The 12,636-nt window shown below is 33.6% G+C and overlaps 1 protein-coding gene across 7 annotated transcripts in view; it reads right to left on the bottom strand.

Moving 5' to 3' along the window:
* Window positions 1-12,636, bottom strand: part of LOC105342164 (plexin-B) — a 288,820-nt gene that overhangs the window by 11,578 nt on the left and 264,606 nt on the right. For all 7 annotated transcript variants that reach the window (XM_034449323.2, XM_066082177.1, XM_034449322.2 and 4 more), the window contains 3 exons: window positions 10,757-10,976; window positions 10,254-10,404; window positions 9,974-10,138 (listed from right to left, as the gene is read on the bottom strand). In XM_034449323.2, the coding sequence (XP_034305214.2) occupies window positions 9,974-10,138; window positions 10,254-10,404; window positions 10,757-10,976 (536 nt within the window). The remainder of the gene's footprint in view (window positions 1-9,973; window positions 10,139-10,253; window positions 10,405-10,756; window positions 10,977-12,636) is intronic.

Genomic DNA, 12,636 nt, shown 5'->3' with positions numbered 1-12,636 from the left:
CTATCCCCCGAGGATCATGATTTGAACAGACTTGAATCTACACAACCTGACAATGCTTCCACACAAGTTTCAGCTTTCCTTGTATCTGAGAAGAAGATTTTAACAGACTATTCACTATATATTCCAATGTAAAAATTTGACCCCCCCCATTGTGGCCCCATTCTATCCCCGGGAGTCATGATTTTCACAACTTGGAATCTACACTACCTGAGGATGCTTCAACGCAAGTTTCAGCTTTCCTGGCTGATTGGTTTCTGAGAAGATTTTTAAAGATTTCTCAAAACTCTTCAATAAATCCTAATTCTTTGTAAAAGGGCGTGATCCTTAATTTTCACAACTTTGAATCCCCTTTGCCTAAGGATGCTTTGTGCAAAGTTCGGTTAAAATTGGCCCAATGGTTCTGGAGAAGATGTTGAAAATGTGAAAAGTTTACGGACAGACAGACAACATGTGATCAGATTAGTTTACTGGAACTTTCAGCTCATTTGAGCTTACAATAGTAATAATTGACCTGAGCAACTAAGACGACCTAAAAATGAAGAGAATCAATGGGCTTTATGTACAATAGATGACATGCACACCAATGCATTGTGTTCATAATGTTTTCTTTATTGTTTCTAAGTCTGTAATAAATCCAGAGGTGCTCGAATGAAAGTTCTCGAGACTTCCTTGAAATTTATTGTTCCTGTGAATTTCGAGCGAAAGTATATGTGTTTGGATAATATTCTCAAAATATGTAAGTATTGGTCATTTTTCATATCATATCCTTCTTTGATTTATGTTAAAACCTGAAAATTTATTAAGATATACTAGTATGTTATATGTAATCATCTAGCTGTTATTTAAACTAATCTTTATTGTTTATTTTCAACGGTATCAACCACTCTACACGTGGTTGAAAATATAAATTGGGTTGCTTAATAAAATCATAGCCATGATTGATGCATTTGTTGGGCAATATCATGCTTTTTAAACAAGAGGCCCATAGGCCACATCGCTCACCTGAGCAACAACTGCCTTAACTTGGATCAAATTAGAATTACAGTATCAAAATCAAAATATCTTGACAAATAAGTACAGTAGATTTTGCTCAATTTTTTTTTTATCTGCCAATTTTTATCCACATACTTTTGTGGTGAATATCAAACCCTTTTGTTGTTGTACCTGTAAGAAGATTTTTCTCTATTCCTATATTACCCCCCCCCCCCCCCCACACACACACTTTATGGCCTAATTGGAAATCAAAGTTTGATCAAATTTTATTCTGCACGACTCGTGCTTTAACACAATTTACTGCTTTTTGGACTGAAAACTTTCCAAGAAAATTTTTAAGTTTTCTAAATATATTACTATGTAAAAATTCATCCCCCATTGTGGCCCTGCCCAATCCCCGGGGACCATGATTTGAACAAACTTGAATCAACACTAACTGAGGATGCTTCCACTCTAAATTGAGCTTCTTTGGCCTTATAGTTTTTGAGAAGAAGATTTTTAAAGATTTTCTCTCTATATTCCCATGTAAAACTTGATCCCCCCATTGTGGCCCCACCCTTCCCCCAGTGACCATGATTTGAACAAACTGAAATCTACACTATCCGAGGATGCCTCCACTCAAATTTGAGTTTTCTTGGCCTAATAGTTTTTAAGAAGAGGATATTTATTAAAGATTTTCTCTATATATTCCTGTGTAAGACTTGATCTCCCCATTGTGGCCCCACCCTATCCCCGGGGACCATGATTTGAACAAACTTGAATCAACACTATCTGAGGATGCCTCCACTCAAATTTGAGCTTTCCTGGCCTAATAGTTTGTGAGAAGAAGATTTTAAAAGAGTTTCTCTATATATTCCTGTGTAAGACTTGATCCCCCCCCATTGAGGTCCAGCCCTATCCACGGGGACCATGATCTGAACAAAGTTGAATCTACACAATCTGAGGATGCCTCCACTCAAATTTGAGCTTTTTTGGCCAAAAAGTTTTTGACAGATTTTTACAGATTTTCTCTCTCTATATATTCCTATGTAAAACTTGATATCTTCATTGTGGCCCCACCCTACCCCCAGGGACCATGATTTGAACAAACTTAAATTTACACTAACTGAGGATGCCTCCATTCAAATTTGAGCCTTTCTGACCTCATAGTCTGTGAGAAGAAGATTTTTAAAGATTTTCTCTAAATATTTCCATGTAAAACTTGACCCTCATTGTGGCCCCAACCTACCTATGATTTGAACAAACTTGAATCTACACTATCTGAGGATGCCTCCACTCAAATTTAAGCTTTCTGGCCAAAAAGGTTTTTGAAAAGAAGATTATTTTTTTTTTTTAGATTTTATCTATACATTCTTATATAAAAATCCATCCCCCATTGTGGCCCCACCCTATCCCCGGTGACCATGATTTGAACAAACTTAAATTTAAACTAACTGAGGATGCCTCCACTCAAGTTTGAGCTTTCCTGGCCTAATAGTTTGTTAGAAGAAGATTTTTAAAGATTTTCTCTAAATATTTCCATGACAGTTATGTAAAACTTGACCCCCATTGTGGCCCCAACCTACATTTGATTTGAACAAACTTGGATCTACACTATCTGAGGATGCCTCCACACAAGTTTAAGCTTTCTGGCCAAAAAGTTTTTGAAAAGAAGATTATTTTTTTTTATAGATTTTATCTATACATTCTTATGTAAAAATCAATCCCCCATTGTGGCCCCACCCTACCTCCGGGGACAGACATTTAAATAATCTTGAATCTACGCTACATGAGGATGTTTCCATACAAGTTACAGCTTTTCTGGCCAAATAGTTTTTGAAAAGATGATTTTTGAAAAATGCCAACAAATCTTTAATAATTCTGAATTATCTCCCCTTTAAAGAAGGTGTGGCCCTTCATTTGAACAAACGTGAATCCCCTTCACACAGTGATGTTTTGTGCCAAGTTTGGTTGAAATCTGCCCAGTGGTTCTGAAGAAGAGGATGAAAATGTGAAAAGTTTACAACAACGCCAAAGACAACAACGACAGACAACTGACAAATTTTAATCAAAAATGCTCACTTAAGCTTTTAGCTCAGGTGAGCTAAAAATGAATGGGTGTCTATTCTGTATTAAAACTTAGTATATCGAGCCATTTTCAAAGAATATTCTGCATAAAATAGTATAGTATGTTTCACTATTGATTCGATTACTAGGTCAGGCGTGGATTGAAAATTAATCTTTCGGGAGGATTTCTACTACATGTAAGCATGTTAATTGTTGCAACAGCAAAAAAAAAAAACCCTATATTTTCTATTGTCACATTTATTTCTTGAAGTCATTTTATCCTAAAATTAATGAAGATAAATTTTAAAATTAAACATTTAAAATAAACATTTAGTAGATTTTATATTTGACTACAAGTATATTCTAGGAAATAGACTATAAACAGGAGGCACGATTTTTACTGCAAAACTGAAACGGTCAAATAAACCATGTGGTCTCAATTTAAATGACAATAAGATTCGCAGGGTGATACATATGAAGAAAATAAATTGGTTGCACTTGAATTGTTGGGTTTACATATTGTTTGACATTTTTTATCACCAAAAAACCCGTTGAGGAAAAATGTGGCAATAAAAAATAACATTCATTGAAAACACAACTTACAAGTAATATTTTCGCATAAATGAAGGATGATGGCAGAATGCTTAGTGAAATGCATGTCACATGACACATGTGGTACTAAGGAGTAATTCTATGAAAGGTTAAGGCTGTCAGACATGAATTCATAAATAGGCATTATTTCCCTTTTATCTCTGACTACCGCCATATTTGTTGTCGATTTCTATTGTTCTGCTCAACGCTACACACTCCCTATATAAGGCCAAGAGCAATATTCATGCTTCACCACATTCAGGAATTTCATACACCCGAACATGTTACCTTGGACGAAAAGGGCTTACGCTTGTAAAAACGCGTTTTGAACAAAAATAATATGACAACCATTTCACTGGCAAGATATATCCAATAAACAACGAAACAAGAAACAAGACAGACTGAAATCCAGGCGCAGATACGTCAAAAATTCCTTGATAATTGGAGACCGTTTTCCTGTGTATGTTATAACATCACACATGCGCAAACCACACACTGTGGCAGATAGAGCAATGTCAAATATCGCATGGATTTTAGAAATGGGGCGTTTTTGTAGGAACGGATGGAAACGTTGTTACTTTCTTGGATTTACTATCATTAAGCTACTGTGTTGGATGTAGTGTCGCCAGGGTTTTCAAGAAGATGCAAACGTTATGCACTCTGTATGAACGACACACGAGTTTGATGTGCATGCGAATTAAGGCAGCAATGTCTGTGCAAAATAATACGGATACCTTGGACATCCTTTCAAAGAATAAATATATTTAGTATTTGATTGATTGTTGTTTTCTTTATTCTTTATTACTACATTTTACTACAAGTGTAGTTCACGCATTTAGAAGTCCATGCAACGCGAATACCTCGATCGGAAAAGCAACCGACCGTAACTTTCTCAACCGGTATATATACCCCATGGCCAGTGGCAGTAGAGGAGCGATCGAAACTAATATGGCGACCAAATGCTTTTATGAATTCATGTCAGCTTTAAGCAAGTTCACACCAGATAAACAACATCAGTTTATAATGATGAAGGCCAACTGGACTTTGATTTGCATGTTTTTAGGAGGCTGAATAGTTAACAATTACCCATCAGATCTACCTTAATCGACAATTTTGTACATCCTTCTGATTTGGTTTCAAATTTTGAGCAAGGTTACAAAATACTTTTACGGAAAATGTGCATTTTCATGTTACTATAATAATTATATATCACTGAAACATTGCTTGTTTTGCTAAATTAGCTTTGCTCTATTTTAAATACGATAACATCATAATCACACAGATGAATCTTATTAAAAAAAACCAAAACCTTGTAACCAACTGGGTCTAGCTGAAAAAAGATGGTGTGAAATACAGCTCCTAGTAAATGGATACAAATATACATTTAGGATTCATTTTGCTTGTTCTTGATGTCTTTGATATAGGTACCCTCATGATATTCCAATTTTATCAAAGACACAGCAAATGCATCAAAGGTATACATGTACATCTTTAATTATGGTAGGGGTACATTTGTTTATATACAATTCCCAAAGACTTCAAATGTTAACTTTTACTAGAAACACTATTGAATTAATGAATTGCAAAACTTCGCATAATGAATTTAAACTATAGGTACTGTGAACAAGCTCACAAATGATACCCCACACTACAAAATATAATAGCTCAAGTACCAGTGTCATATTATATTTTGAACCCCGCAATATATTATACGGCACCAGCAGTATTTCTCTATTGGAAAGTAATGGATGCTTCTTTTTTTTTATAGTGACTTTGAACTTGCAAAAATGACAAAGCTTACAATCAGGACATATTGGTCTCTAGAATTCTTTGTGTCAAATTTTAGTTTTAATCATTTTCCATTATATGATATGCTGCCTAGACATGAATTCTGCATTTTTTTTTAACAATGACCTTGAGCTTGCAAAACTGTACTTAAGTCGAAATCATGACACACCCTCTGGTCATAAAAAATCTTTATGTGATGTAGAAGTGACCTTGGGTCGAAATCCTTACACACCCTTAAGTGATAAGCATTCTTTGTGTGAAGTAACTCTAACTTCCAATATTTCTCCATAACAAAGATACAGATCGGACAAAAAAATTGCACATTTCCTTTCAATGACCTTGAACTTGCTATAATGACCTTGGGTTAAAATCAAGACACACCCACGGGTGGTAAGCAATCTTTGTGTGAAGTAAGAACTTCCAATGTACAGCAAAACTCGGTTATAACGAAGTCACTGGGACCCAAGAAATTACTTCGTTATATCCGAAATTTGTTATAACCGTACTATTAGAAATTGATTAAATTTACATAGTTGGGGATCCAAGATGACTTCGCTATATATGTGAATTCGCAATATCCGTGTTCGTACTAAACGAGTTTTACTGTATCTCCATTAGAAAGATATGGACAGATCATGATTGCACAGATAGACAGATAGATGGATGGACAAGGTGATTCAAATATATATTCCTCAAACGGTTATAATGATTCAAAATATTGATCTCTTTTTAATATAGAGTTGAAATCATCTGCAGTAAAAAGAGAATCCATGGATTTTTAATCTGCATGCATGGTCTCTGCTGCTTGCACTTTCATCCTCTATACACAATTATTTTGTGGTTCTCAACACCATCTTAAAAACAGATGTGTTACTTAATATCTAATATTCTAATTATAAAACAGTATAAATATCCTAGGGATGGTAATCTATTGAAGATAATTAGATTAACCGGTTTTTAAATAAATATCAAATTTTTTAACCATTATAATTGTTTGTTAAATTTGTTTTTTGTTTTATTTTGGGGATCCAAGATGACTTCGCTATATATGTGAATTCGCAATATCCGTGTTCGTACTAAACGAGTTTTACTGTATCTCCATTAGAAAGATATGGACAGATCATGATTGCACAGATAGACAGATAGATGGATGGACAAGGTGATTCAAATATATATTCCTCAAACGGTTATAATGATTCAAAATATTGATCTCTTTTTAATATAGAGTTGAAATCATCTGCAGTAAAAAGAGAATCCATGGATTTTTAATCTGCATGCATGGTCTCTGCTGCTTGCACTTTCATCCTCTATACACAATTATTTTGTGGATCTCAACACCATCTTAAAAACAGATGTGTTACTCAATATCTAATATTCTAATTATAAAACAGTATAAATATCCTAGGGATGGTAATCTATTGAAGATAATTAGATTAACCGGTTATTAAATAAATATCAAATTTTTTAACCATTATAATTGTTTGTTAAATTTGTTTTTTGTTTTATTTTGGGGATCCAAGATGACTTCGCTATATATGTGAATTCGCAATATCCGTGTTCGTACTAAACGAGTTTTACTGTATCTCCATTAGAAAGATATGGACAGATCATGATTGCACAGATAGACAGATAAATGGATGGACAAGGTGATTCAAATATATATTCCTCAAACGGTTATAATGATTCAAAATATTGATCTCTTTTTAATATAGAGTTGAAATCATCTGCAGTAAAAAGAGAATCCATGGATTTTTAATCTGCATGCATGGTCTCTGCTGCTTGCACTTTCATCCTCTATACACAATTATTTTGTGGATCTCAACACCATCTTAAAAACAGATGTGTTACTTAATATCTAATATTCTAATTATAAAACAGTATAAATATCCTAGGGATGGTAATCTATTGAAGATAATTAGATTAACCGGTTATTAAATAAATATCAAATTTTTTAACCATTATAATTGTTTGTTAAATTTGTTTTTTGTTTTATTTTGGGGATCCAAGATGACTTCGCTATATATGTGAATTCGCAATATCCGTGTTCGTACTAAACGAGTTTTACTGTATATCCATTAGAAAGATATGGACAGATCATGATTGCACAGATAGACAGATAGATGGATGGACAAGGTGATTCAAATATATATTCCTCAAACGGTTATAATGATTCAAAATATTGATCTCTTTTTAATATAGAGTTGAAATCATCTGCAGTAAAAAGAGAATCCATGGATTTTAAATCTGCATGCATGGTCTCTGCTGCTTGCACTTTCATCCTCTATACACAATTATTTTGTGGATCTCAACACCATCTTAAAAACAGATGTGTTACTTAATATCTAATATTCTAATTATAAAACAGTATAAATATCCTAGGGATGGTAATCTATTGAAGATAATTAGATTAACCGGTTATTAAATAAATATCAAATTTTTTAACCATTATAATTGTTTGTTAAATTTGTTTTTTGTTTTATTTTGTTTTTTTTTATTGAAAAATGCATTAAGATCTCTAAAATGCAGGGTTGTCTCTAAGACCCGGGAGGCGGGGAATACCCCCGCCTATAATGCCTTAATTACCCGGCTATTATTGCATTTCAAACATAATGTTGCTATAAGCAAGACCCCCAGACCCCCTGCTACTTTTTCATTTCCTCCTTCTACTTCAATTTTTAGAGACAACCCTGAAAATGACAATTAAAAGTACAACATCAATATTTTGTTTCTGCATAAATTAGAATATTCATTAATTTTAAAAATCATTATTTATTATTCAAGAAAAAAATAATTGGCAAATTGGTGCAATTTTTTTTATCAGTTAACTTTCTTCTTACAAACTTATTTCCAAAAGAAAATGACTGTTCAAAAGAGGCAAAATAAAGTTTGCCTTTGTAAAGATCTATAGATCTCCAATTTAAAATATTTCTTTGTTTTCTTTTAGTCCAATATTGACATATGCTTGACTTTGCTATCTAATCATTCTAATAATACATGTAGCATGTTAAATTCTGTCCAATTCTTCAAAGATAGAAAAGTTTGGAAAGCTAGCTATTCATTGAAAACAGGATGAAAAATATCAGCACACGTATCAGATCTGTCCCATTTAAAATAACATTTATCACAAATCTAACATGCTACCGACAATGTTGCATTGCAATGAGTGATGACATTTCAATTGCGATTTGCAAAAGAGATTCTGATTGGAACATTTATGTAGACCCGCCCATTTATCAAATGCATGTTAAGAACATGATGCTTCCACTTGGAAAGAAATGTCGGAGAAAAAAAACTTATCAGAAAGTTGTTCTTGCAAGTTAAAAATACATAAAATTATTTGATAACAAATGGGCGATGTTTAAGCTAGGACATGTGTAAATAATGTAAGTAAAAAAAAAAGTTCTCTAAAAGCAGGGATGGGCGCATATAGATTTAACATTGCTTATCAAATAATCTTATTTGGTTTATTGTGAAGAAATTTGTCAGAAACTGTTTATTGAACAAATATATTTTACGTTACCGTTCATAATGTATCATATGTGGAAAATCGCATGAGTTGAACAGACTTTTTTTCCTCACAAAAAAACTTTCTGCAAAATGTAAATCCACGGAAAATTCGGTTTGACACGCCATAAAATTAGATGTACTGAAAATTTTTAAAACATCGTCACAAGCTCAATAAAATGAAGAAATGTGGTTTGTTTATATTCATGTAAAACTTTATTTTACAATCCAAGGTCTATTAGCATGTTTGAGAGAAAGTCAGCGGCATGTAAAGCAAGTAAATCGTTAGTAAATATTGTCTGATGAGGCATGTGCAATAAAATGATTCTACAGACTGAGTTACAAAACAAAGTTTGTCACAGATCAGTCCAAAATAGAACATGTTTACATGCCATAAATTTCAAGTTTTGTGTTTGTTTGAAAACACATGAACACTTGTAGAAGTGTGTCATTGATTGGTAACAGTTCAATATAATACAATTTATGTAATATTTATTGTCAGTATTCACAGTAAACTCTTTTGAATAAGCTACAAAAAAAAAACCCACTGCTTCATCTTAAATCGATGTGTTAAAAATTATTGAATTTATTGATTAAAAAATGAAATGGGGATTAAACACCTGTTTAAAGAATGTGTTTTTGATAATTATTAACACCATAAAAAACAAGAAGCGATTATTGTGAGAATTCTTAGTCTAATATTGCAGTGATTTAGCTTTTGCAGTTCTGATACAGAGTTAAACAACACATCTGGCAGTTGTTGCATAAATTATCAATACCACGTTAGCAGGTTAGAGTGGGTGGGTACTAAAACGGCCAATGAAAATGCTTGTTTTATAAACTGCAACTCGCAATCCCAATAGTGTCGTCACTCATCACATCAGTCCATCGCTTGCAGCATTTTACACCCATGTTAGATTTGCGATAATGGCAAAACAACTACAATATAGTGACTCTACTCAATTCTATTGAATATCTAGGCAATAAACAACATTTCCTTGAACACTTATTCTGCAGGCAGCAGAATACAGTTGTGTGTGATAATGCTTACCATTAGGAGACCGTGGCAATGTGCGACAGTTCTGATGCTCCAAAAGAGTCATTTCTGCTCCATCTTCCACTTTGTAATACTTTAAAGTATTAAACTTCTTCCACCCATCTATTTTTGGTGTAGAATTATCTTCATCACAAAGAATTTTTCCTTCCTTTGTCCACTCTGTAATCAGTATCATAAGATTTCTAATCAGCAAGTGACCGACCTATTAATGTATGTGCAGCGCATACTTAGTAGTTGCAAGATGCTACTTTCTTTTAGTTTCTTATATGCATACCTAAATCTAAATCAGCAGCCCTTGGACGCTGTGTGTATGGAATATTACGACACAAAGCATCAATCATTTTCTCTTTAGCCTGAGTAATAGTATCACAGTCTAATACTCTACACTTTGTGATGGGCTTTTCTTTAAATTCAACAAGTAAAGTCTACAATGAAAAATTGTTAAATATCACTTGAACATAAAAACTGACACAAATTTCTAAATAAACATACGTATACCCTAAATTTCCCTTCTTTTCCTTATAGCTGTTTTGTATTGCAAGCCCCAACATTTTTTGTGTGTGAAAAATGTGAAGGAGCCAATCAAAACAGATTTATTTATGAGCACATTAACAATTTAGAAGGATGACCAACGGTCAGTGAGTGTATGAAAGACTGGCTTTGAGTTTCTGTCACTGAATGTGAAAAACATTACAGACTGTTCTTTGACATGTTCATACAAACTAGCAAATAAAAAAAATGGTACCGACTTAATAATACAAAACTTTGTAAACATACAAGCACAGAGTATTCCAGCTGTTTTTCTGTCCTCAGTAGTCTGTCCTCAGACAGTGAGTACCTGGCCTCACAAGTGATGCAGTCCACTGGTCCTTTGTCTACCTGAACCTTAATGGCCTGGTACAGTGTGTAGAGGGATGATCCAGCCTCCTCCCTCAGGTAGCGATACATACATAGGGACAGCCAGTTAGCCAACAACTTCTCCACCACAGATTCAGTTCTATTGTAAGACAACAAAAAATGAACCCCCTAAAACAGAAGTATACATCACTTCAACACAGAGAATTGGTCTCTCTTTTCCCCTTACTTTGTGCTATGAAGTGAGTCACATCAATTATCTGGGCAACAATAATGTAAATTTCTTATCTTACGTGAGTACATGTACTCAATTTTGCGATTCTGCTGTTCTGTATCAAATAGAGAGAATATAAAATCATGAGCACCAATTTTTGTTATAATTTCCTTAAGTTAAAAACTGAAAAAAAGCAAAATTTTAAAATCTGCGACGATTGCTTCTTGCTATTTTATGTGGAAATTGTTTCCTCGCGTCAAATAAGGAATCTACAGTACCTTCCAATTAAGAGGACCTTAAACATAATACATAATAATTTCAAATGACAGCTTCAAAGATTGACCAGTGCTATCCATATTGTATTTTTAACATTTCTAAGTAATGGGACAGTAGTAGTAGGTAAAACAAGAAGCCCCAAGGGTCACATCCCTAACCTGAGCAACAATACCCATAACTCTGATCAGAACCCAATGGTATCAAATACAAATTATCTCAACAATTGAGTATATATATTGCTTAAAAAGACCTTCTAATTTTTGTACACATATTTCTATGTTAAACATCAAACTATTTTGTTGTTTCAGTTTTGTGAGAAAAGATTTTAAAAAATCTTTCGCTTTTTATTCCTTTGTAAAAATTCAACACCCCCTCCCCATCATGATTTTACCAAAACTTGAGTCTACTATTTATGAGTCACTATTTATTCCTACATTAAAGTTCTCCTCCCATTGTGGCCACATCCTACCACCGGGGATCATGATTTGAAAAAGAGGCCCATGGGCCATATCGCTCACCTGAGCAATGATAGACATATTAAAATCAGCTTTATGGAGTCCTATACAAAATATCTGAACAATGTCGTATAATAGATCCTGTTTATATAAAATTCCCCTGCATATTCTTATGTTTATCATTGACCCCCTTTGTAAAAAGGATGATTTTACAGTCATATTACATATTGTGTATTGCAGTTCTCGAGAAAATAATCAAACTTAAACAGCTATATATATATATGGATTATAAACCTACATCAAACTTTGGACCCCTTGTGAAGCCAAAGAATTGTCCAGGGGCTGGAGTCTAAACAATTTTAAAGAAATCAACAATAATTCAAAATGCTTGCATACAAGTAAAACCATACACAGTGAAACTTCTCTAAACCGGCAGGCTGCCAGACCGGACAATCTTAGGGCTGGTTGACAGGGGGTGCTGGTTTACTGAGGTTTAGTAAAAACTCATAATTATCAGCTAATTATTGATAGACACACAAGCTGTAAAAATAACATAGTGGTTGCAAAGTAGAAACTGTTCACTTTGATCATGACATGAACTAGCGTTCTGTTAATTATCATATTATCAAAGGTACATAATGTAGAGTAAAATAATAACTGATATTACATCCATGTACATAAATAGTTTTATCTAAAAATTAATTTCAATCACAAAGGCTCACATCAAATTTCCATTGAAAGGCTGCTTATATCAACTTGCGTTTACATTGAAACACTGATAAAATATTTAAAGGGTATCTGCAGTGCCGGTCAATTTTTGATATATAATGGAGATCAATGTGTAAAAACATCATCCT

This window comes from Magallana gigas, chromosome 4 (assembly GCF_963853765.1).
Source record: "Magallana gigas chromosome 4, xbMagGiga1.1, whole genome shotgun sequence".
Classification (NCBI taxonomy): domain Eukaryota; kingdom Metazoa; phylum Mollusca; class Bivalvia; order Ostreida; family Ostreidae; genus Magallana; species Magallana gigas.
Note: the sequence above shows the minus strand (reverse complement) of the source record. Positions and strands in the feature narration are given on the sequence as shown.